General features: G+C 39.3%; 1 protein-coding gene across 2 annotated transcripts in view; it reads right to left on the bottom strand.

The window, feature by feature from the left end:
* LOC126259820 (phosphatidylserine synthase 2-like) overlaps positions 1 to 24,135 on the bottom strand; it is a 210,327-nt gene that overhangs the window by 5,334 nt on the left and 180,858 nt on the right. For both annotated transcript variants that reach the window (XM_049956861.1, XR_007546563.1), the window contains one exon: positions 6,730 to 6,840. In XM_049956861.1, the coding sequence (XP_049812818.1) occupies positions 6,730 to 6,840 (111 nt within the window). Of the gene's footprint in view, positions 1 to 6,729; positions 6,841 to 24,135 lie in introns of those variants that run through there.

Below are 24,135 nucleotides of genomic sequence, written 5' to 3'. Positions count from 1 at the left end.
GGTTATGCTTACTTCCAACAGGATGGGGCATTATGCCATAGATGAGTGTACGTTTTTGAATGATGTGTTTTGTTTAAGATGTATGGTGCATGCAGAAATTGCATGATTTGCATAGTGCATTCTCCCAGACTCACACCCATGGACTTCTTTGTATGGGGATTTACCAAGCAATATGTGTTTTGCTGACAATGTATCAAGTCACTGGTGGAGCTCCAAGATCAACTTGGAGAAGCTGCTGCAGCTGTAACACCACAAACACTCTGGAATGTCCATTATGTCACAGCCAGCAGCTGGGAGTTGTCTGGGGATGTGAATGGTGCTCATGTTGAATGTAGGGATGTGATCAAAATATGCCATTATAAATAATTAGAATTCAGTCATTATTTCAACAAAATTGACATGTAATTTATGGACACCCTGTATTTAATGTCTCCCATCTGTGAATTTTATTGTAAGAACAATTTTTATGAAATAATTAAATTTATCATTTACTTTGTGCTTTAGGTAATTTTTCTTTCTGAAGTCTGGTAAATTCTCTCTGAACAGTATGACACTTGCTCCCCATAGATTTACTTGCAAATGCATCTCACACATTTACTGAACACATCTCCTCCTCCCTCTCTGTACCCACCTCTTCCTCCCCCATCTCTCTGCTCCCCTCATCCTCCCACCTCTGTCTATCTCTTGCTTCCCCCTCACTTTGTCTATTTTCTCCCCCCTCCCTCCTCTCCAGCCATATCTTCCTACCTCCTCCCTCTGTCCATCTCCTCCTCCCTCCTCTTCCTCCTGCCCACTACCACTTTACACCTTCCACCTGCCTCCCGCATCTTCCCCTCCTTCCCCTTCTCTCTGTCCATTTCCTCTTCCCCCCTCTGTGTTCAGCTCAACCTCCACCACTGCCTGTCTTCTTCCTCTTGACCCCTCTTTATCTCTCTATCTCCTCATCCCCTCTTCTCTTTCTGTCCATCTCCTCCTTCCCCCTCTCTAACTATTCATCTCCTAACAGCCCCCTTTGCTTAGCAGTGCCCATCCACAAGTGTAGCCCCTGCAAGACATGCCAACACTACCCACACAACATGTCTCCACTCCTTTCTATCTGTCTGTCTCCTCCTGCTCCTCCCTCTCTCTGTGCATCACCTCCTCCCCCCCTCTGCTCATACATGCCTATCTGTACATGCAGCCCCTGCAAGGCAGTCCAACAGCTTCTGCATATACATCTGTTGCGCAGGGCAGCCCACCTGTCAGGCTGAAAAAATGTTTTTTTGCCTGATCTCTGCTCCTTTGGAAGCTAGGAGGTTCTAACTCCCAATGTGCTGATACTTGTTTTTAAGATGTATGCATACCAAATCAATCCAGTAGTTTCGGAGAAGATGCTGGAGATACTCATGCTTTTCATTTGACAATCCTAGTAGGCAAACTAATTATTGTGATGCTCACATCATTCACAAGAGAGAATGAAGAAACAAAACAAAGACACTAGCAGCAAAATGATTCAATTTATATAATAATTTGTAAATATATTACCAAAATACTTATGTAAACAGTAGTCTGATGCTTCCAGTGTTTTGTCTATGTATATACGATTTTAAGCATGAGAACTGCAATTTGACACTGACAGCATGGAAGAAGGTTGCCTAGTTTAGTAATTTGCAGTAAATGCTGATGGCGGTATACAAGTGTGTTGAAAACCATGTACAGCGATGCATCCCAGCTAGCAACAAGGTTATTATTCTTGCTTGTGGATGTCTCTATGTGAACGAAAACATGGGGCACATAGGATGTATTCTGTTTATTATCTGTGCATGGATAATAAACAGAATACAGTCTACTTGGATCATGTTTTCATTCTAAAAACATGTTGGGGCTGTGTATCCCAAAAAATTTAAGAATGTTTCTACAGGGTGAAACGGTGCCCCTGCGCACCTACCATTGTCTCTCCCCAGTTAATGATTCAGGGACCAACTGTAAAATCGAGTATATCCACTTTTTCACCTGAAGAAGCTTACAAATGCACTGTATCATGGTTATTAGAATACATGGTAGGTATCATGTGCAGAAGTGCTGTGTGCAATGATGTCACTGTTACCCTCTCATCTCATCACACTAAACAGAAGCTTATAACCACACATTTTTAACAGATGCACAAATGTGAATACAAATGGTGCTTTTCATTTTATAGAGTATTATTGTTATAATTATTATTCATTTATTATTATTATTATTTAAAAGCACAAAAAATTACCTTTATTTAAAAACATAATGCTTTATAAGATAAACAATGTGAACTTGTAGCCTCTGCTATATCTTCAGATTAACAGTCAGCACAGCAGCCTCCATAACCGCTCATTGTTACTACACAGAAAAAGAATCCTCAAGTATTTTGTTTCAAGTAACTCAGCGTTACACAGAGAGAGATTAAGCTTTGGCACAAATGGGTGTTGTCGCATTTACACAACTGTTTGTTCTCATAATTACAGTTTTCTCTACTAGTAGTTTCTTAATTGGTTGGTAATATATGCACCTATAAAATGTCTTGCATTTCTGTACGGGAGCTTCATTTGTGTGCCCAAATTTTTCTCTCATTATTAGGTTCATTATTACCTCCTAAATCAAATTTGGAGAATACGTGATACACAGGTGGAACAGCATCGTGCTTCAACTTGTGTTTCAGAGGAAGAGTCGACAGGTCACTTTTCAAACCCCTTTCATAATCAAAATCAGCAAAATGTATTGAACACACACCAGCAAATGAAAAGAAGTCGACATATTTTCAAGCACTTATCCTTTTTTGTTTCCTCACATTGTTCTTAGGAAATATGTGAAACTTAATCCCTACCTTTTTTTTGTTACTTGCAGCGGTTAGTACAACTAAGAATCAAATAAAATCTGTTTTTCACTGAAAACAATTCAAAACATACTCTCAGAGCCACTCAATACACTGCACTTAATCATCAGTCACTGATACGAACTCTTACTCAAGTAAACCACCTCATATTCATGTTCATCTTCATCTGCATCTGTATGTACATCGCTGCTCTGCAAATCACACTTATGTGCCTAGCAGAGCATTCATCAAACCACCTTCACAATAATTCTCTATTACTCTGCCCTTGAAGAGCATGTGGAGGGGGAAAAAAAAAAAAAAAACCACCTGTGTCTTTCCCCGTGAGCTCTGATTTCGTTTATTTTATTATGATGATCATTTCTCCCTATGTAGGTTGATGTCACCAAAATGTTTTTGTATTCAGAGGAGAAAGTGGGTGATTGAAATTTCATAAGAAGATCCCTCTGCAACGAGAAATGTCTGTTTTAATGATGCCCACTGAGAATCCTGTATCACATCTGTAACACTCTCTCCCCCATTTCTCTATAATACAAAATGTGCTGCTCTTCTTTGAACTTTCTTGGTGTACTCTGTAAATCCTATCAGGTAAGGACCCCACACCAGGCAACAGTACTCCAAAAGAGGACGGACAAGTGTAGTATAAGCAGTCTCTTACATAGATCTGTAGAATCTTCTAACTGTTCTGCTAATAAAATGCAGTCTTTCATTTGCCTTGTTTTCTATGTGTCCTTTCCAATTTAAGTTGTTTGTAATAGTAATTCCAAGGTATTCAGTTGAATTTACAACCTTTAGATTTGATTGATTTATTGTGTACCAAAGTTTAACGAATTCCTTTTAGCACTCGTGGATGACCTCACACTTTTCATTATTTAGGATAAACTGCCAATTTTTGAACCATACAGATATCTTTTCTAAATCGTTTTGCAATTTCTTTTGATCTTCCGATTACTTTACTAGAAGATAAATGACAGCATCATCTACAAACAACCTAAGACAGCTGCTTGGAATATCTTCTAAATTGTTTATATGGATAAGGAACAGCAGAGGGCCTATAGCACAACCTTGAAGAATGCCTTTCCATCAATGACCTCTCTGAAAGAAAATCATGAATCCTGTCACATAACTGAGACGATATTCCAACTCACTTGGGGGGTATGGTGACAAAAGCCTTCTGCAAATATAGAAATACGGAATCAATTTGAAATCTCTTGTAAATATGACTCAACTCTTTGTGTGAGTTAAGAGCTAGTTGTGTTCCACGAGAATGGTGTTTTCTAAATCCTTATTGACTATGTGTAAATAGATCTCTTCAAGCTAATTCATAATGCTCGACCACTATATATGATCCAAAATTCTGCTGCATATGCAACTTTCCAGTCTTTGGATATGGGTCTTTTGTCAAGTGAGCAGTTGTATATGATTGTTAAGTATGAAGCTATTGCATCAGCATGCACTGAAAGGAACCTAATTGGTATATATTCTGGAATGGAAAACTTGCTTTTATTAAGTGACTGAAGTTGCTTCACTGGGGATATCTACTTCTAAGTTACTCATGTTAGCAGCTGCTCGATTCAAATTTTGGAATTTATTTCATCTTCTTTTGTGAAGGAATTTCAGAAGGCTGTGTTTATTAACTCTACTTTTGCAGCACTGTCATCAATAGTATTACCACTGTTATCACACAGAGAAAGCATTGATTGTCTCTTGCTGTTAACATACTTTACATACAACCAGAATCTCTTTGGATTTTTTGCTAGGTTTTGAGACAAAGTTTCATTATGGAAACTATTACAAGCACCCCACACTGAAGTCTGCACTAAATTTCGAGATTCTGTAAAAGATCACCAATCTTGGATATTTTGCGTTTGTTTAAATGTGGCATGCTTTTTTTGTTGTTTCTGCAACAGTGTTCTGACCTGTTTTGTGTACCATGTGGGATCAGCTCTGTTGTTTCACTCAAATTTGCAATGACAACACAACAGATTATGCAGGAGCAGATACAGACCTAGTAGTTTGGTTGGGTGGCATTGGGAGTTGAGGGGGTCCACAGTCTATCACAATATCCCCCCTCCCCAACCCCTCCATACTCCCCTACCAAATACAGCTTGCCTAATCAGCATATTAACATGCCACAGGTACCTAAAATTATAATGATAACAAGAAAATATATTAATGTACTAATAACTCCTTTACATGTGACGTCAAACCTATTTAACATATTTGGGACTTCTTTGACAAGATGTGCACATCTTGGACTCAGCTCTGACCAGTCTCCCTCCTAGAGTTGCAGCTGGAGGATGAGTAACTGAGGATCAGGGTGTCTTCCAACATTTTTAATATCTTGTGGAATTCAGGTCTGAATACATCAAATGCATTTAACAGGGAAGAAGGGAATGCACGTGCATTTAACACTGAAGAAGGCAACATAACCCATTTCTCAGTAGGTATGACTAATTAAATTGCTGATGAGTGTAGTTATGTTTGATAGTTCTTCAAGCAGTAGAATTAACCATACTCACTTTATATGACACAAAGTGAAATTCTGTTCCGTCTGGGCAGTAATCTTATACATTGTGCACCACAGCTAATGAAAACTTAACCTTCAGCACTTGCGAACAACAAGCACAAAGTCTCTCCTGTTTACTCCAATAATAATAATAATAATAATCCGCCAGGAAAAATTAATCAGTTCACCTCCAACTGTCATTGTATCATTTGTATCTCAGACTGATGTAACAGATTTGGAGTGAAATAAGATTCGTAATCTTTATACGTAAAGCATCTCATCCTAGACCTGGACAAAATATGACACAAGATTTTGCTTCATTAGAAGATTAGAAAAATGAGGTACATAATGTTAAAAAAGGTATGGTGACTACTGGAGAGTAGAAGCCTTGATGTACAATAAAAATTAAACTAAAATAATGTTAATCAGCATGGATTCAAGATGAAAGAAGTCAACACTAACCACAGCTGATGATATTGATATCAGTGTAGAAGTTATTCTTACAGACACTGCTAACAAAAGAGTTGTGAGCATGTAAGGTAATCTATGTTAACTGTATTCTCATTCTAAAAGGTTATTATATTTTTCACACACCTGGCCCTCCTCCCCCAGAGAGAGAGAGAGAGAGAGAGAGAGAGAGAGAGAGAGAGAGAGAGAGAGAGAGAGGGGGGGGGAGATAGGGTGGGAAGGTGTAGGGGGAGAAAGGGGGAGGAAGAGAGAGGAGGGGAGTGGGAGGAGGGGAGTGGGAGGAGGGGAGTGGGAGGAGGGGAGTGGGAGGAGGGGGAAAGGAGGGGAGAGAGGGGGAGGGGGAGAGAGGGGAGGGGAGGGGGAGAGGGGGAGGGGGAGAGGGGGGGAGGGGGGAGAGAGGGGAGGGGGAGGGGGAGAGGGGGGAGGGGGAAGAGAGGGGGAGGGGAAGAGATGGGGAGGGGGAAGAGAGGGGGAGGGGAGAGAGGGGGAGGGGGGAGAGAGGGGGGAGGGGGAAGAGAGGGGGGAGGGGGAAGAGAGGGGGGAGGGGGAAGAGAGGGGGGAGGGGGAAGAGAGGGGGAGGGAGGAGAGAGGGGGAGGGGGAGAGAGGGGGGAGGGGTGAGAGAGGGGGGAGGGGGAGAGAGGGGGGAGGGGGTGAGAGAGGGGGGAGGGGGAAGAGAGGGGGGAGGGGGAAGAGAGGGGGGAGGGGGAGAGAGGGGGAGGGAAGGAGGGGAGAGAGAGAGGTAGGGAGGGAGGGAGAGAGATATCTCACTCACCTCCCCCTCCCCTCTCTCTCTAAAGGCTTGCCCATGTGGTCAGTTCACTTCTCCATTTATTGCAATGCTATAATATTCTCGTGTCAAATAGTTATAAACTCAAAATAGCGAGCAATGTATTGCTACTAAACACTTACCTCGGAATGGGTATGGTAATAGTGTCCCAATCAAATCTGGCAACAGTAAGGAATTCTGTTGACACAATAGCCAATGTTATCCACGACTGCCTCCCAATCTTAGTACAATCACTGAAAAATAAAATTTAAAAAATTTCTATTAGAAAATGCCTCTATGATAATTATAAGCTATGGATGGTCAAATTAATTGTTTACTGATGCCTTCAACATCATCATGACAATGTCATCACCAGATAACTTCAGAATATTTCTTTATAAAATTATTTTGCTTTGTGATGAGCACAAAGAAGGGCTAAATTTCCGGGCACAAAAACGTGCAGTGAGAGTTATATGTGGTGTGAACTCAAGAACATCCCGCAGAAGCCTCTTTAGGGAACTAGGGATACTAACTACTGCTTCCCAATATATTTATTCCTTAATGAAATTTGTCATTAAAAATATATCACTTTTTCAAACCAACAGCTCAATTCATGGAATCAATACTAGAAATAAGAATAATCTTCACAAGGATTTAAAGTCACTTAGTCTTGTACAAAAAGGTGTGCATTATTCAGGAACACACATTTTCAATAACTTGCCAGCAGCCATAAAAAGCTTAACAACCAATGAAATTCAGTTTAAGAGAAGCCTAAAGGATTTATTGGTGGCCAACTCCTTCTACTCCATTGATGAATTTCTTAGTAAAACCAACTGATTTGTATATAAGTACAACATAACTTCTGCACAATTTCAGTGCAGTAATGTGTTCATTGAAAATTTGCGTGTCGTGTGTGTGTGTGTGTGTGTGTGTGTGTGTGTGTGTGTTAGTATAATCTAACTTCTGCACCATTTCAGTGCAGTAATGTGTTCATTGTAAATAAGTATTACAGTAGTTGTATTACCTTATAAATAAATAAAAAAAATTCAGTGCATTAGTATTTGTAAAATTAGTATTAGTATTTGTAAAAAATGACGATCATTCCACTTGGGACCTGTGGAATGGTACATTAGCTTATTTGTTTTAGTTGTAAATATTTGTCATGTATTGTTGTTTTTCTGACATGTTCCACATCCTGGAGGACCTCCTCACTACGGATCAATTGGAATGAAAGTAAATCTAATCTAAAAAAACCTGAATTTGTTGACATTAATGTAATTGCTGCTTCACTTCATCACTTTCACGAACATTTGCCAGAAAATGTTTTGATTTAAAGAATACTGATATTAATAAATTTTGCTCAGAGCAGCACTTAGACGCTTGTGCAACAGAAGTAGTATTTTACAGTAAGTCCTTTATAACAGTAAGTATATACAGATCACCTTCACAAAATTTTAACCTCTTCATTAAAAATCTGGAAGCTCTGTGTTTGTGTAATCAGTTTCTTATCAGTGGAACATTTCCAGACTGGCTAAAATATGCTGAAGATAAGCCTCTTACAAGAAGGGGGATAAAGAGAACCACCAATTTCACTTTTGCTGGCTTTTTCAAAAATGTATGAGAAGGTCATGTTCAAGTGTCTCCTTAAGTATCTGACTGCAAATAATACATTATACAAGCCACAGTTTGGGTTTCTTAAGGGTTCTGATATAGAGAAAGCTATTTACACTTATTGTGAGAATGTACTTAATTTGTTAGATAATAATTAGAGGCTAAGGCTACTGGCATTTCCTATGTTCTGTCAAAAGCATTTGACTTGTGAACCACAGCATTCTCTTAAGTAAATTAGAATATTACGATGTCACTGGCAATGCTGCAAAATGGTTTGAGTCTTATCTAACTGACAGGAAACATAGGGTGTCATTGTAAATTACCTGTGCAGTAAGCAGTCAGTCTTCATCTAATGGGAATTAATTGCATTCGGTATTCCTTAAGGTTCCATCTTGGATCTCTTGCTTTTTCTTACGTACATTAATGACCTCTCGTGTTTTACATTGTGAGATGTTAAGTATGTTTTGTTTGTAGCTGATACAAACATTGCAAAAAGTAGCAAGTCAAGTACAGATTTAGAAATAGCTACTAATCAAATTTTCACTGACATTAACAAATGGTTTACAGCTAATTCACCACCATTAAACTTTGAAAAGACTAATTATATGCAGTTCAGAACCTGTAAGAGATTTCCTTGCACCATGTGTATAACATATGAAGACATGCAGATTGAAGAGGTTAACAGTGTTAAATTTCTGGAATTACAACTTGATAATAAATTCGGGTGGGAAGGACATACCAAAGAATTGCTGTGGCACCTAAACAAGCGGGTATTTGCAGTGAGAATTATGCCAAATGTAGAAGATATAAGTATAAAAAACTTGCGTATTTTGCTTACTTTCATTCTATTATGTTATACGAGATCATATTCTGGGGAAACTCATCAAACCGAGCAAAAGTTTTTTGCGTGCAAAGGCATGTAAATTCAAAATCATCATGTAGAAACCTGTTCAAGGAAATTTGTATTCTAACCACTGCTTCTCAGTATATTTATTCCTTAACGAAATTTTTTGCAAGTAATATACCTCTATTTCCAACCAATAGCTCAATGCATAGTATCAATACTAGGAACAAGAATAGTCAGCATAAAAACCTAAAATCACTCACCTTGGCCCAAAATGGGGTCCAATATTCAGGAATACACATTTTCAATACATTGCCAGCAACTTTTAAGAACTTGGGTTCAGATAAAGCAAGGTATAAATAGAGTTTGAAAGATCGTTTGGACGGCAACTCCTCCTCTTTCTATAGACAAATATCTTAGCAGGGACGGTTAGACCAGCTTAAGTAAAGATGTCTGTTAGATTTCAGTTCCAACAGCTTTTGGTCATAACAGTCAAGATTAGGTATTTTCTGCGTGATAAATTTATTAAAAGTGCATAACTACATTTCATTCTGACAATGTATTAATTCTGTAAATATTAGTAATTCCAGTTTACTGTTATGTATTAACATATTTTGATAATATCATGACAAATGATCAGGGTAGTATCATGCTCTAATGTTTTATGTTTTTTATGTTAAATTTTCTGACAAGTTCCACACCCACGAGAATCATCTCATTTTCTGGGTCTATGAAACAAAAACTGAATCTAATCTAATCTTCAAATATATGGGGATGGGAATGTGTATGAGTGAGTGCTCCAGCACAGCTGTGGCGTGCTAGGAGAAATTCTAGCCAAACTTGAAATGTACAGAGGAATACTATGGGTATGAGACATTCCTAGCAACCACCTCATAAGACATCAGTAGTAATTTCACTAAACAATATTCACAACATACACGAGTAAATGATACACGGGTAACAGATGTGTGCAGTGTTGCTGAACTTTTCAATAAGCACTTCATAACTGTTACGACAAGATGGGGTTGTCATGTTCAGTATATGCTGCCACGGAATGTCCTAGACCAATCACTACAAATAACTACAATAATATGAGTATGAGTCTCACACCACCACTAAAAATAATGTCCACCGCAAAATCCTTAAAATATAAAAAAATGTAGTATCTATGATAATATAACTGATTAACCAGTGTGCTTCTGAGTTTAGTGACATTTTAAGTTATTTGTGAAACCTGTCTTTTATCAGAGGAACATTTCCTGAATGGTTGACATATGCTGAAGTTAAGCCATTGTACAAGAAAGGAGATAAAGAAATACCATCAAACTTCTGTCCAATTTCACTTTTGGCCCCATTCTCAACAATTTCAGAAAAGATAATATACAGTCATCTTTTTAACTATCTGGCCACAAATAAAATATTAGTCAAGTCACAATTTGGATTTCTAAAAGCCTATCTACATGTACAGTGAGAATGTATTTAATCCATTAAACAATAAATTAAAGGCTACTGGTATATTTTGTGATCTGTCAAAAGCATTTAATTGAGTAAATCATTATATACTTTTATACTGGCACTAAAGTCTTTGGTCACTTACCAAATAGTATCAAAAGTCTGACAGATAACCAACAAGTATTTAAGAAGAAATTAAAAGAATTTCTGAATGACAACTCCTTCTACTCCATAGAGGAATTTTTAGATATAAATTTAAAAAAAAAAACAAAAAAAAATTAAAAAATAAAAATAAAAAAATAAATTAATAAAAAACAAAAAAATAAAAAGTTGTTATATTAACTTACGTATGTTGTTAAATTAACTTAATTATGTCATGTATTGGAAAATTTGACTCGTTCCACATCATTACGAAATATCGTATTCATGATCCATGGAACTAGTATTAATCTAATCTAATCGAATCTAACTAACTTAGGATATTACGGTGTAAGAGGAAATGCTGCAAAATTGTTCAAATCCTGTATCTCTGATAGAAAACAAAGGATGCCAATAGGAAAGAGTCGTGTATTAAACTATCAGGCATCATCAAACTGGGAACCACCAACATGTGGTTTCCCCCAAGTTCCATCTTAGGGCTCTCACTTTTTCCAGTGTACATAAATGACCTTTCATCTTTAACATTGCCAGATTGAAATTTTATTTTGTTTGCAGATGATATAAACAATTTTGTTTGCAGATGATATAAACATTGCAATAAATAAAAAATCATGTATGGCCTTAAAAAGGTCACCTAATGAAATTTTCACTGGTCAGTTCTGTCACTAAACATTGAAATAATGTACTATATGCAGTTCAGAACTTTGTAAAAGGTGTCCTACTAGTATATGCCTAAAATATGATGATAAGCAGATAGAAGAAGTTGACAGTGTTGTTATATTCTTGGGATTAAAGCTTGATAATAAATTTAACTGGAAGGAGGATTCCACAGAACTGCTGAAGCACCTAAACAAATCTCTATGTGCTAGGCGAATGCTGTCAGACGTGATATAAAAATAAAAAAGCTAGCATACTATGCTTACTTTCATTCCATAATGTGGTACGGGATTATTTTCTGGGGTAACTCATCAAGCCAAGCTAAAGTTTTACAAACCCAAAAATGTTAAATATGAATTATTTGTGGCGTGAAATCAAGAATGTTCTCCAGAGGTTGTTTGAGGGACTGGGGATACTAACTGCTGCTTTATAATATATTTATTCCTTAAGGAAACTTGTAATTTTTGCTACCCCCCCCTCCAAACCAACACCTCAGTTTGCACATCATTACTAGAAATAAGAATAACTTTCACAAAGATTTAAAGTCACTTACTGTAGTTCAGAGAAGTGTCCACTATTCAGCAATACACATTTTCAATAACATGCCAGAAGCCATAAAAAGTTTAGCTGATAATAACATCCAGTTTGAGAAGAGTTTAAAGGAGTTATTGGTGGTCAACTCCTCCTACACCATTAATGAATTTCTTAGCAGAACACGTTGACATGTGTATGGTATTAATAATATGAATCTTACATACACTAGGACTGATGTACAAATTTCATATAGTAATGTGACCACTGTAAATAAGTGCTGTAAAATGTTCTTTATTTTATTTTATTTTTTAAATTAATGAAGCGTGGCTACAATAGCCTAAGAATTATCACATGCATCTAAGCGTATTGAACATTTAATGTTTGGCAACAAGTTTTATAACCTTTTAAATGGAAATATGCTTAAGATTTTGGGTTTTTTGACCGACTTCACATCCACAAGGGCAATTTCATTTGTAATCTGTGACAGGTACATTAGCGTATTTGTTGTTATTTTGTAAAGACACACACACACACACACACACACACACACACACGCACACACACACACACGAGACTACATTGTCATGGCCAATCACTCTGTCCCAGCATTTACGCATGAATGTGGTGAGCGGTCGTGTCAGGTACAGTAGCTGAGAGAGGCAATGAGATAGAGAGGTCGTGGGAAGGGAGTGGTGGAGAGCAGGAAGAGGTTGAGAAAAGGGAGGCTGACAGCTGGAAGGGAGAGACACCAAGTGAATGGGATAGGAATGAGGCTCCAGTAAGTCCATGTTGGTGCAGGTAAAGGAAATCGAGTGTAGTCCGCAATGAAGCGAAGGAGATAACTGGGAAGGGAGGGGGTAAAAGTAAAACAACAGAGAATGAAGTCGACTACACAGAGGTAAAAAGGGTCATTATTGATTAATGGAGTGCAGTAAGGGTGGGTGTGGGACAGGGGTTGGCGAATATTAAAACCGGACGGATGTCAGAATCGAAGGCTGTGTTGTAATAACAAAATGATGATGTGCATCGTCATAATCACAGAAGTTACTATATGAGAGGAGAGAGGGGGTGGGGGATGAGGAATCCAGAAGACAGAGCAACAGGTTCCACCATTAGTTAGTCAACTCTTCTCTTGGCCACAGTTTAGCACTGACCATTGATTTTGGAGGATAACTGGTAGGTCATACCTAGCACTCACAAACACAGACTATATAGAAGCGTGAAAGTCCCAATGACGTTTTACATCTAGCTGCAATAGTGGGTGGGCAAGAAAATGGAAAAAATGAACACACATTAGTGTCAAATTTACACTTTTTGGGGTCAATGGACTAACTAATGATAGCCTTGACGACATATGTGTCAAATTATTTTTATAGTGAATATGAAAGTGTTTTTCCTTCTTAATTTATATACTGTGTGTCTACTTCTGAAATATCAAACAATGGAAAATCCAGGACGGACTGTAACAATATTATGAAAAGGGAATTTTCTACTCACCATATGGTGGAGAAGCTAAGTCACAGATAGGCACAACAAAAAGACTGTCACAATAAGCTTTCGGCCAGCAAGGCCTTCGTCAAAAATAGACACCACACACACACACACACACACACACACACACACACACACACAGACACACACACACACAGATGCGCGCACGCAAACGCAACTCACACGCATGACCGCAGTCTCTGGCAACTGAAGCCACAGCAGCAGCATCACTGCATGATGGGAGTGGTGACAGGGTGGCGGTAAGGAGAAGGCTGGGGCGGAGAGTGGGAAGGATAATAGAGTAGGGGTGGGGGACATTGAAGTATTGTTGGGGAGCGCGCAGGGACAAAGAGGGTGCAAGGTAGGGCAGGTACGTGCAGTAGGGAGGTTAGACGGATAGGTGCGATGTTGGAATGATGGCTGTGTAGCGCTGCATTGGGAACAGGGAAGGGGCTGGATGGGCGAGGACAATGACTAGTGAAGGTTGAGGACAGGAGGGTTATGGGAACATAGGATATATTGCAGGGAAAGTTCCCACCATTCAGGAAAGCTGGTGTTGCTGGGAAGGATTCATATGGCACAGGCTGTGAAGTAATCATTGAAATGAAGGATGTCATGTTGGTCAGCATGCTCAGCAACAGGGTAGTCTACTTGTTTCTTGGCGACAGTTTGTTGGTGGCCATTCATGCGGACAGACAGCTTGATGGCTGTCATTCCCACATAGAATGCAGCACAGTGGTTGCAGCTTAGCTTGTACATCACCAAACTGGTTTCACATGTAGCCCTACATTTGATGGGATAGGTGATGTTTGTGACCGGACTGGAGTAAGTGATGTTGGGAAGATGTATGGGACAGGTTGCGAGTTCACGAGTATTTCACTCTCATTTAAGTATATGGCCGAAAGAGTCAGCCTTCAGGAATTGTGAAACGAACCCTGTCGTCCAGGGCCGGATGCCACAAAGGGCGCAGAGTCACCAAGAGAGGGGAAACTCACAGGCGTCTGCTGTCTACTGACGCCTAAGTGCTGTAGTGTGCGAGTGAGACAGACAAGAACCTACGTCATAGGGAAACCCAGTAGAAGGCTTTTGTGGCCAAGGAGACGTAGCAGTGTTAAATATGGTGGACCTAAGATCGGCCATAAAGGGAAACATTTATAAAAACTATTTAATTCTGTAGTAATGCAGGGAATCAAGTCACAGTAATTTTAATCTGTCATCCCCCATAAAATTTTATGGTGATCCCCATAAAACTTGAATATTAATCATATCTATAATAGTTTAGAATTTACTGTTCAAGTGACATTAGCAAGTTGTGTAACAAAGACCTGAATGCTGAACATTTTGGTGGATCTTAATGATTGACATTTCATATAGAAGCACGTCATTGTTGTAAATATCAATTCTGTAACTTTATTTGTTTAAAAGATATAGAAAATTTAAATTATCAGTATTTTCAGTTAAGCATCAGATCATCATTTCCTCCACACAAAACACAATGAACGATGACAGCATGACACCTTGTTGAATCATTGGGTAATAGAATATTTGTTGTAAAGTTTAGTGCATAATAGTTACTTTTGTTCTTTATTTATTTATTTATCAGAAAGCACATTGGTGCAAGGCTACTGGCCGTGACATTCAAAATTAAGAAGGAAATTGTATTGGTTTTATGTAAAAGAATTTAACATTTATTATGTAATAGATATTATTCTTACTTTATTTAGAATGTGAAAGTGGTAAAGCTTTTATTATTTAAACACGTTAAAATGTAAAGTAATGTAGAATAAGCTGTAGCCAATCAGATGGATGGCTTCAGGAAAGGGAACTGCACTAGTCAGTTGAGCTAAGATGTTTGGTGTGCAGGAAACATGGTGGGAGACAGGCAGAGGGCAGTTCTGATCAAGACACCAAAGGGGACAGTTTGGATGGAGACACAAAAACAGTCAGTTCGGCTGGAGACACCAAAGGGTACAGTTCGGATTGAGATGTGAAAGCGGACAGTCAGTCTTTAGGCAACTAGGAAGTGGAACGACTTAGAAAATTTTGCATTGTGTGGTATCTCTGAGCAGTGAGCACCCACGTGCCTGGTGTGAATTCTAACTTTTCGTGTAAATATCGAGGTGGAGTATTGGACTTGTTCTGTGATGAGAATGTGAATGATCGAACTGTGTCAAATGGATATGCACTCGAGTGTAATAGTAATTCTAAATACGACCACTTTTGCTATTAGCTTTCTTTCTGAATAAACATTATTCTAACCAAATCGGAACTGTGTGGCCTACATCATTTATGGGTTGTTAATTTAGTTCCCGATATTATTATTACAGTTATTATATGTTATATTAACTGTGTATTTCGCAAACTTGCCATCAGCCAGACAATTTAACCAAAGGATCACAAGTGTCTAATTTACGGCAACATGTGTGGTTCAACCCCTAGACGAGTGTGAGCCACGACATTCTGATGAATGTGAGCTCGAACATCTATGGGATGTTAGCTTGCAATGTCTTGCATCTAGGTCTATTACAGGGATATGAGCCATGAGATAAGGGGCTGGGAGCAGGGGTTGCGTAAGGGTGGATGAGTATATTGTGTAGGTTCAGTGGATGGTGGAATATCGCTGTGGGAGAGGTGGGAAGGAAAGTGGGCAGGGCATTTCTCATTTCAGGGCATGACGAGGGGTAGTCAAAGCCCTGGCGGACAATGTAATTCAGTTGTTCCAGTCCAGGGAGGTACTAAGTTACGAAGAGAATGTTCCTCAGAAACTGGACAGGAGGCTTTGGGAGGTTGTGGGAGAGGGATAGATAAGGTACATGAGATTTGTTTTAGTATATGGTTGGGAGGATAATTATGGTCTGTGACGGCTTCAGTGAAATCCTCGGTGTAGTTCGAGAGGGACTGCTCGTCACTGCAGATGCGATGACCACAGGTGGCTATGCTGTATGGAAGGCACTTCTTGGAATGGAATGGTTGGTAACTATCGAAGTGGAGGTATTGCTGGTGGTTTGTGGGTTTGATGTGGATGGATGTACTGATATAGACATCTTTGAGGTGGAGGTCAACATCTAGGAAGGTGGCTTGTTGGATTAAGCAGGACCTGGTGAAGCAAATTGGTGAGAAACTGTTGAGGTTCTGGAGGAACATGGATAGGATGTCCTCACCCTCAATCCAGATTGCAAAGATGTCATCAATGAACCTGAACCAGGTGAGGCTCACCTGAGCACCTTGCTGGCCAAAAGCTTATTTGTGACAGTCTTTTTTTTGTGTGCTTATCTGTAACTCAGCATCTCTGCCATATGAGGAGTAACAACTTTCATTTTCATAATACTGTTACTCTGAAATATTTATTACTTTGATGTTGAACAATAAATAAGATTTATTTCTTTTCCAGACTAAAAAGAGATTGCAATAAATAAATAAATAAATAGCCACGTAACACATGGAAATAAGTTAGTACTAAATAAATAAAGAAGAGCTGTTTTTACAAAGATGGGGGGCGGGTTGATGAGATGACAAAAATAAAAAATGGAATCTGCCTTGAGCTGATTCCTCTAATCCTTCCATACTGCTTTTCCTTTCAAATTAACAAACATTAAATCAATAACATTTAAAACAAAGCTCTGGATTAAAACAAGCATTAAAATTCCCTACAGAAGGAAAATATTTGTGATAAGGTACATGAAATATATTTCCCCTTCCCTCTCCCAGGGTAAGTACATAAAAAATGTCAAAATCTACAAGGAACTTAAAACACCTGTCCAGTGAATAGGTAATAATGATTAAGTAGCAAAATAAATAAATAAAAAGTAAAAAGCAGAGTGAAACATTATACGAAGTGGAACAGGCTGTCAGCTGAAAATGACAATTCTGATTTACAACAGTTCCAAGGTCGAACAAATACAAGAAGATGCAAAAATATGCTCCTACATCTACATTTATGCTCTGGAAGACACTTCACAATTTTCTGGCATTTTGGCAGCTGATTTATTCCATTTGACTATAGGATGGTGTCAGGTAGTGTAAAGGGCAGCTAGGAAGGGCTCACTTAAAGCTAGTCCTTTCATGAGATAATCTCCATCTACCTAGATGTGTCTGCTAGCTCAGTTCTTTCATCATCACCTAGATGCTCTCCATGGGTCAGACAAATCTCTCAGCATTCAAACTGCTATTCTTTGTATATGTTTGATAGCCCCCATTAGTCCTATTTGTTACAGGTCACACACAGCTGAGAATATTCTAGGATTGGTCACATGAGTGTTTTCAAAGCTCTCTCTTTCATGGACTGATTGCATTTTCCAAGTATCGTACCAATGAACTTAAGCCTGCCAACTACTTTGCTTACAGCTGAGCCTATGAGATCATTCCAGTCCAAAATCCTTCACATTTTTATACTCACAAGGGAACCTCCCCATCGCACCCCCCTCAGATTTAGTTATAAGTTGGCACAGTGGATAGGCCTTGAAAAACTGAAAACAGATCAATCGAGAAAACAGGAAGAAGCTGTGTGGAACTATGAAAAAATAAGCAAAATATACAAACATCAAGGAAATATGCAACATCAAGGAAAGTTTGGGCTGAGGAGCGCTGTGGTCCCGTGGTTAGCGTGAGCAGCAGCGGAATGAGGGGTCCTTGGTTCAAGTCTTCCCTCGAGTGAAAATTTTAATTTTTTATTTTTAGACAATTATTATCTGTCCGTCCGTCCGTCCGTCCGATGCGAGGTAACTGCGCCGTAGTATGGGGACGCTACACCTAAACAAACATCGAAACACACGATGTCAGTCGACTGCAGCGCACGGAAGAGAGAGTATTCCTGCTAACGAGGCTCCCTGCCTGACAGTTGAGTGTTCGCTACTTTGGACGAGAATGCATTAAATACGTGAGATGCATTCCGTGGGCAATATGAATCCAGCAAATATAGCTCGCGACCTCAATAACAAGGTCAATGAATATTTTCCTGTGGAGGAATCGGTTGACCTATGACCTTGCGATCAAATGTTTTCGGTTCCCATTGGAGAGGCACGTCCTTTCGTCTACTAATCGCACGGTTTTGCGGCGCGGTCGTAAAACACATACACTAAACTTATTACAGTGAACAGACATCAATGAACGAACGGACAGATCATAACTTTGCAAAAATAAAGAAAGTAAACTTTTCACTCGAGGCAAGACTTGAACCAAGGACCTCTCGTTCCGCAGCTGCTCACGCTAACCACGGGACCACGGCGGTCCGCAGCGTGCTCTCCCCTTGATGTTGCTTATCTTGCACATGGACTACTCAGTTTGTGTATTTTGCTTATTTTTTCATAGTTCCACACAACTTCTTCCTGTTTTCTCGATTGATCTGTGTTCAGTTTTTCAAGGCCTATCCACTGTGCCAACTTATAACTAAATCTGAGGGGGGTGCGATGGGGAGGTTCCCTTGTCAGGTATTTGTGTGAGTTGACAGATTCCAGTCGGGACTCAATGATATTGTATTCAAAGGGTACTATATTTTTTCATTTTGTGAAGTGCACAATTTTATACTTCTGAAAATTTAATACACTCTGTCAATATCTGCATCATTTTGAAATAATACCAAGATTTTTCAAACAGTAATTCACTCAAGACAACTGCATCATCTGCAAAAAATTTGCTGCTACCATTAATAATCACTGCTATGTCATTAATATTCAATATGTACAGCAAGGGTCGTGGCATACTTCACCTGAGGTTACTTCTATCTATGTTGATGACTGTCCACCCAAGGTAACAACGCTGTGTCCTTGGCAATGAGAAACCCTCAACCCAGCCACAAATTTCTCTTGATATCCCACACAACTGTACTTTTGATGACAAGCATAGGTGTGGTATTGCGTCAAGGTTTTTGGAAATTAAGAAATCTGCATCTACTTCACTACCTTGAAGAGATGTCATATGAGAAAAGCGAGATACTGAATAGAAAACTAGAATATGGGTGAGCTCCTGTGAACAGCATAGTGAACACATTATAGTGGAAAAGGCAGACACACAGCCAATGCCCATTACAGTAGTAAAAGTTTATATTCGAACTTGTTCAACAGATGAAGAAGAGATTGAAAAAGTATGACGCAAAAAAATAACTGATTCAGACAGTTAAGGGAGATGAAAACTTAATTGTGATAGGGGACTAGTATTTGACGATAGGAAAAGGAAGAGACAGAAAAAAACCACAGAGGTGACAAAAGTCATGGGATATCTCCTATATCGTGTTGGACTTCTTTTTGCCTGGCACAGTGCAGTAACTTGATGTGCCATGAACTCTAACAATGGCTGGAAGTCCCCTGCAGAAATACCGAGCCGTACTGCTTCTACAGCCATCCATACTTATGAAATTGTTGTGGGTGGAGGATTTTGTGCATGAACTGATCTCTCGATTATGTTCCATAAATGTTCGATGGGATTCATGTCAGGCAATTTGGGAGGCCAAGTCATTCACCTGAATTGTTCAGAATGTTCTTCAAACCAGCTGCAAACAATTATGGCCTAATGGCATGGCACTCTGTCATCCGTAAAAATTCCATCATTGTCTGGGAACATGAAAAGTCCATGAATGGTTGCAAGTTGTCTCCAAGTAGCCGAAGATAACCATTTACAGTCAATGACCAGTTCAGTTGGACTAGAGGATCCAATTCATTCCATGCAAGGACAGTCCACATCATTATGAAGCTGCCACCAGCTTGCACGGTGTCTTGTTGACATGGCTTTGTGGGGCTGCACCACACTCAAACCCTACCACAGCTCTTACCAACTGAAATCAGGACTCTGACCTGGCCATGGTTTTCCAGTCATTTAGGGTCCAACTGATATGCTCATGAGTCCAGGGGAGGCCCTACAGGTGATGTTGGGCTGTTAGCAAAGACACTTGCGTCGGTTGTCTTCTGCCATAACCCATTAACGCCACATTGCACTACACTGTCCTAATGGATATGTTTGTCATATAGCCTACACTGATTACTGCAGTTATTTAATGTAGTGTTGCCTCTCTGTTAGCACTGACAACTCTACACAAACACCACTGCTTTTGGTCGTTAAGTGAAGGCGGTTGGCCACTGTGCCACCAGTGGTGGAAGTTAATGTCTGAAATTTGGTATTCTCGGCACAGTCTTGACACTGTGGATCTTTGAATATTGAATTCCCTAATGATTTCCAAAATGGAATGTCCCATGCCCCAAGTTCCAACTACCATTTACACATTCAAAGTCTGTTAACTCCCGTCATCAGGCCATAACAACTTCGAAAACCTTTCACATGATTCACCTGAGTACAAATGACAGTTCTGTCGATGCACTGCCCTTTTATACCTTGTATACACAATACCACCATCATCTTTAAATGTGCATATCACTATCCCACGAGTTTTGTCACCTCAATGTAGTAGCAGAACATGGAGAAATTAATTAGCAGGTGTACCAGTATGAAATGAGCGTTAAGATACAAAGTGTCGGTAGGGAACATTTGTTGAGAACGAGTCTTAATTTTTTTTGTTTGGTTGGTATGACATCTGTCAAAGATATTTAGTATACATCAAGTCATGGAACAAACGACATCATATGTTTCCATCGGGTTAACAATGTCGAATTTTGTACCAGAAAGTGATGATTTGTGGAAAGAATTAATTTTTTGTTTTCATTTGAAAAAAAGGGCTGCAGAGTCGCATCGAATGCTTGTCAAGGCATATGGTGATCATGCTCTATCAGAAGCAATATGCAAAAGATGGTTTCAACGGTTCAGAAATAATGATTTTGATGAAAGAAATGATTAACGTGGAAGACCACCATAAAAGTTCGAAGATGCCAAATTGCGAGCAATAGTGGATGAAGACGATACTTTGAGTGAGAAGCAAATGGCAGCAATGCTAAATGTTGCACAACAAACAATTTCTGACCGTTTGAAAGCTATGGGAAAGATCCAAAAGTGTGGAAAATGGGTGCCACATGAATTGAATGAAAGACAGATGGAAAACCAAAAAACCATTTGTCAAATTTTGCTTCAAAGACATGAAAGAAAATCAATTTTGCATCAAATTGTTACTGGCGATGAAAAATGGGTTTATTTTAAGAATCCTGAACAGGATAAATCATGGGTTAATCTGGGACAACCATCGACATCGACTGCAAAACCAGATCGATTCGGCAAGAAGACAATGCTCTGTGTTTGGTGGGATCAGAAAGGTGCGGTGTATCATGAGCTTCTAACACCTGGTGAAACTGTGAATACTAATCGCTACAGACAACAAATGATCAATTTGAACTATACATTGATCGAAAAAAGACCAGAATGGGCCAGAAGACATGGCAAAGTAATTTTTTTACATGACACTGCACATGCCGACAAAGCAGGATACAATCAAAACACTTGGCTGGGAGCTGCTACCCCACCCGCTGTATTCACCAGACTTGGCCCCTTCCGACTACTATTTGTTTTCAACAATGGGACACGCATTGGATGAGGAACACTTTGATTCCTACAAAGAAGTCAAAAATTGGGTGTCTGATTGGTTTGCTTCAAAAGACGAACATTTCTATTGGCGTGGTGTCCACAAATTGCCAGAAAGGTGGTCAAAATGTATAGAAAGCAATGGTCAGTACTTTGAATAAAATGTTTTCACTTTTCAATTCAAAATTAGTGTTTCATCTTCACAAAAAAACTCTCCATTTCATACCAGTACACCTTGTAAATGAGAAGCCACCTGGCAGAAATTTGCAAAGAGCACAATTTAATCATTCCACACTTGCTATGTTGTTGTCTTCAGTCCTGAGACTGGTTTGATACAGCTCTCCATGCTACTCTATCCTGTGCAAGCTTCATCTCCCAGTACTTACTGCAACCTACATCCTTCTGAATCTGCTTAGTGTATTCATCTCTTGGTCTCCCTCTACAATTTTTACCCTCCATGCTGCCCTCCAATGCTAAATTTGTTATCCCTTGATGCCTCAGAACATGTCCTACCAACCGGTCCCTTCTTCTTGTCAAGTTGTGCCACAAACTCCTCTTCTCCCCAATTCTATTCAATACCTCCTCATTAGTTATGTGATCTACCCATCTAATTTTCAGCATTCTTCTGTAGCACCACATTTCGAAAGCTTCTATTCTCTTCTTGTCCAAACTATTTATCGTCCATGTTTCACTTCCATACATGGCTACACTCCATACAAATACTTTCAGAAACAACTTCCTGCACTTAAATCTATACTCGATGTTAACAAATTTCTCTTCTTCAGAAACGCTTTCCTTGCCATTGACAGTCTACATTTTATATCTTCTCTACTTCGACCATCATCAGTTATTTTGCTCCCCAAATAGCAAAACTCCTTTACTACTTTAAGTGTCTCATTTCCTAATCTAATCCCCTCAGCATCACCCGACTTAATTCAACTACATTCCATTATCCTCGTTTTGCTTTTGTTGATGTTCATCTTATATCCTCCTTTCAAGACACTGTCCATTCCGTTCAACTGCTCTTCCAAGTCCTTTGCTGTCTCCGACAGAATTACAATGTCATCAGCGAACCTCAACGTTTTTATTTCTTCTCCACGGACTTTAATACCTACTCCGAATTTTTCTTTTGTTTCCTTTACTGCTTGCTCAATATACAGATTGAATAACATTGGGGAGAGGCTACAACCCTGTCTCGCTCCCTTCCCAACCGCTGCTTCCCTTTCATGCCCCTTGACTCTTGTAACAGCCATATGGTTTCTGTACAAATTGTAAATAGCCTTTCACTCCCTGTATTTTACCCCTGCCACCTTTAGAATTTGAAAGAGAGTATTACAGTCAACATTGTCAAAAGCTTTCTCTAAGTCTACAAATGCTAGAAATGTAGGTTTGCCTTTCCTTAATCTATTTTCTAAGATAAGTCTTAGGGTCAGTACTGCCTCACGTGTTCCAAAATTTCTGCGGAATCCAAGATGATCTTCACCGATGTAGGCTTCTACCAGTTTTTCCATTCGTCTGTAAAGAATTCGCATTAGTATTTTGCAGCTGTGACTTATTAAACTGATAGTTCAGTAATTTTCACATCTGTCAAGACCTGCTTTCTTTGGGATTGGAATTATTATATTCTTCTTGAAGTCTGAGGGTATTTTGCCTGTCTCATACATCTTGCTCACCTGATAGTAGAGTTTTGTCAGGACTGGCTCTCCCAAGGCCGTCAGTAGTTCCAATGGAATGTTGTCTATTCCCGGGGCCTTGTTTCGACTCAGGTCTTTCAGTGCTCTGTCAAACTCTTCACGCAGTATCGTATCTCCCATTTCATCTTCATCTACATCCTCTTCCATTTCCATAATATTGTCCTCAAGTACATCGCCCTTGTATAGACCCTCTATATACTCCTTCCACCTTTCTGCTTTCCCTTCTTTGCTTAGAACTGGGTTTCCATCTGAGCTCTTGATATTCATACAAGTGGCTTCTCTTTTCTCCAAAGGTCTCTTTAATTTTCCTGTAGGCAGTATCTATCTTAGCCCTAGTGAGACAAGCCTCTACATCCTTACATTTGTCCTCTAGCCATCTCTGCTTAGCCATTTTGCACTTCCTGTCGATCTCATTTTTGAGACGTTTGTATTCCTTTTTGCCTGCTTCATTTACTGTGTTTTTATATTTTCTCCTTTCATTAATTAAATTCAATATTTCTTCTGTTACCCAAGGATTTCTACTAGCCCTCATCTTTTTACCTACTCGATCCTCTGCTGCCTTCACTACTTCATCCCTCAGAGCTACCCATTCTTCGTCTACTGTCTTTCTTTCCCCCATTCCTGTCAATTGCTCCCTTATACTCTCCCTGAAA

Source organism: Schistocerca nitens, chromosome 5 (assembly GCF_023898315.1).
Source record: "Schistocerca nitens isolate TAMUIC-IGC-003100 chromosome 5, iqSchNite1.1, whole genome shotgun sequence".
Classification (NCBI taxonomy): Eukaryota; Metazoa; Arthropoda; class Insecta; order Orthoptera; family Acrididae; genus Schistocerca; species Schistocerca nitens.
Note: the sequence above shows the minus strand (reverse complement) of the source record. Positions and strands in the feature narration are given on the sequence as shown.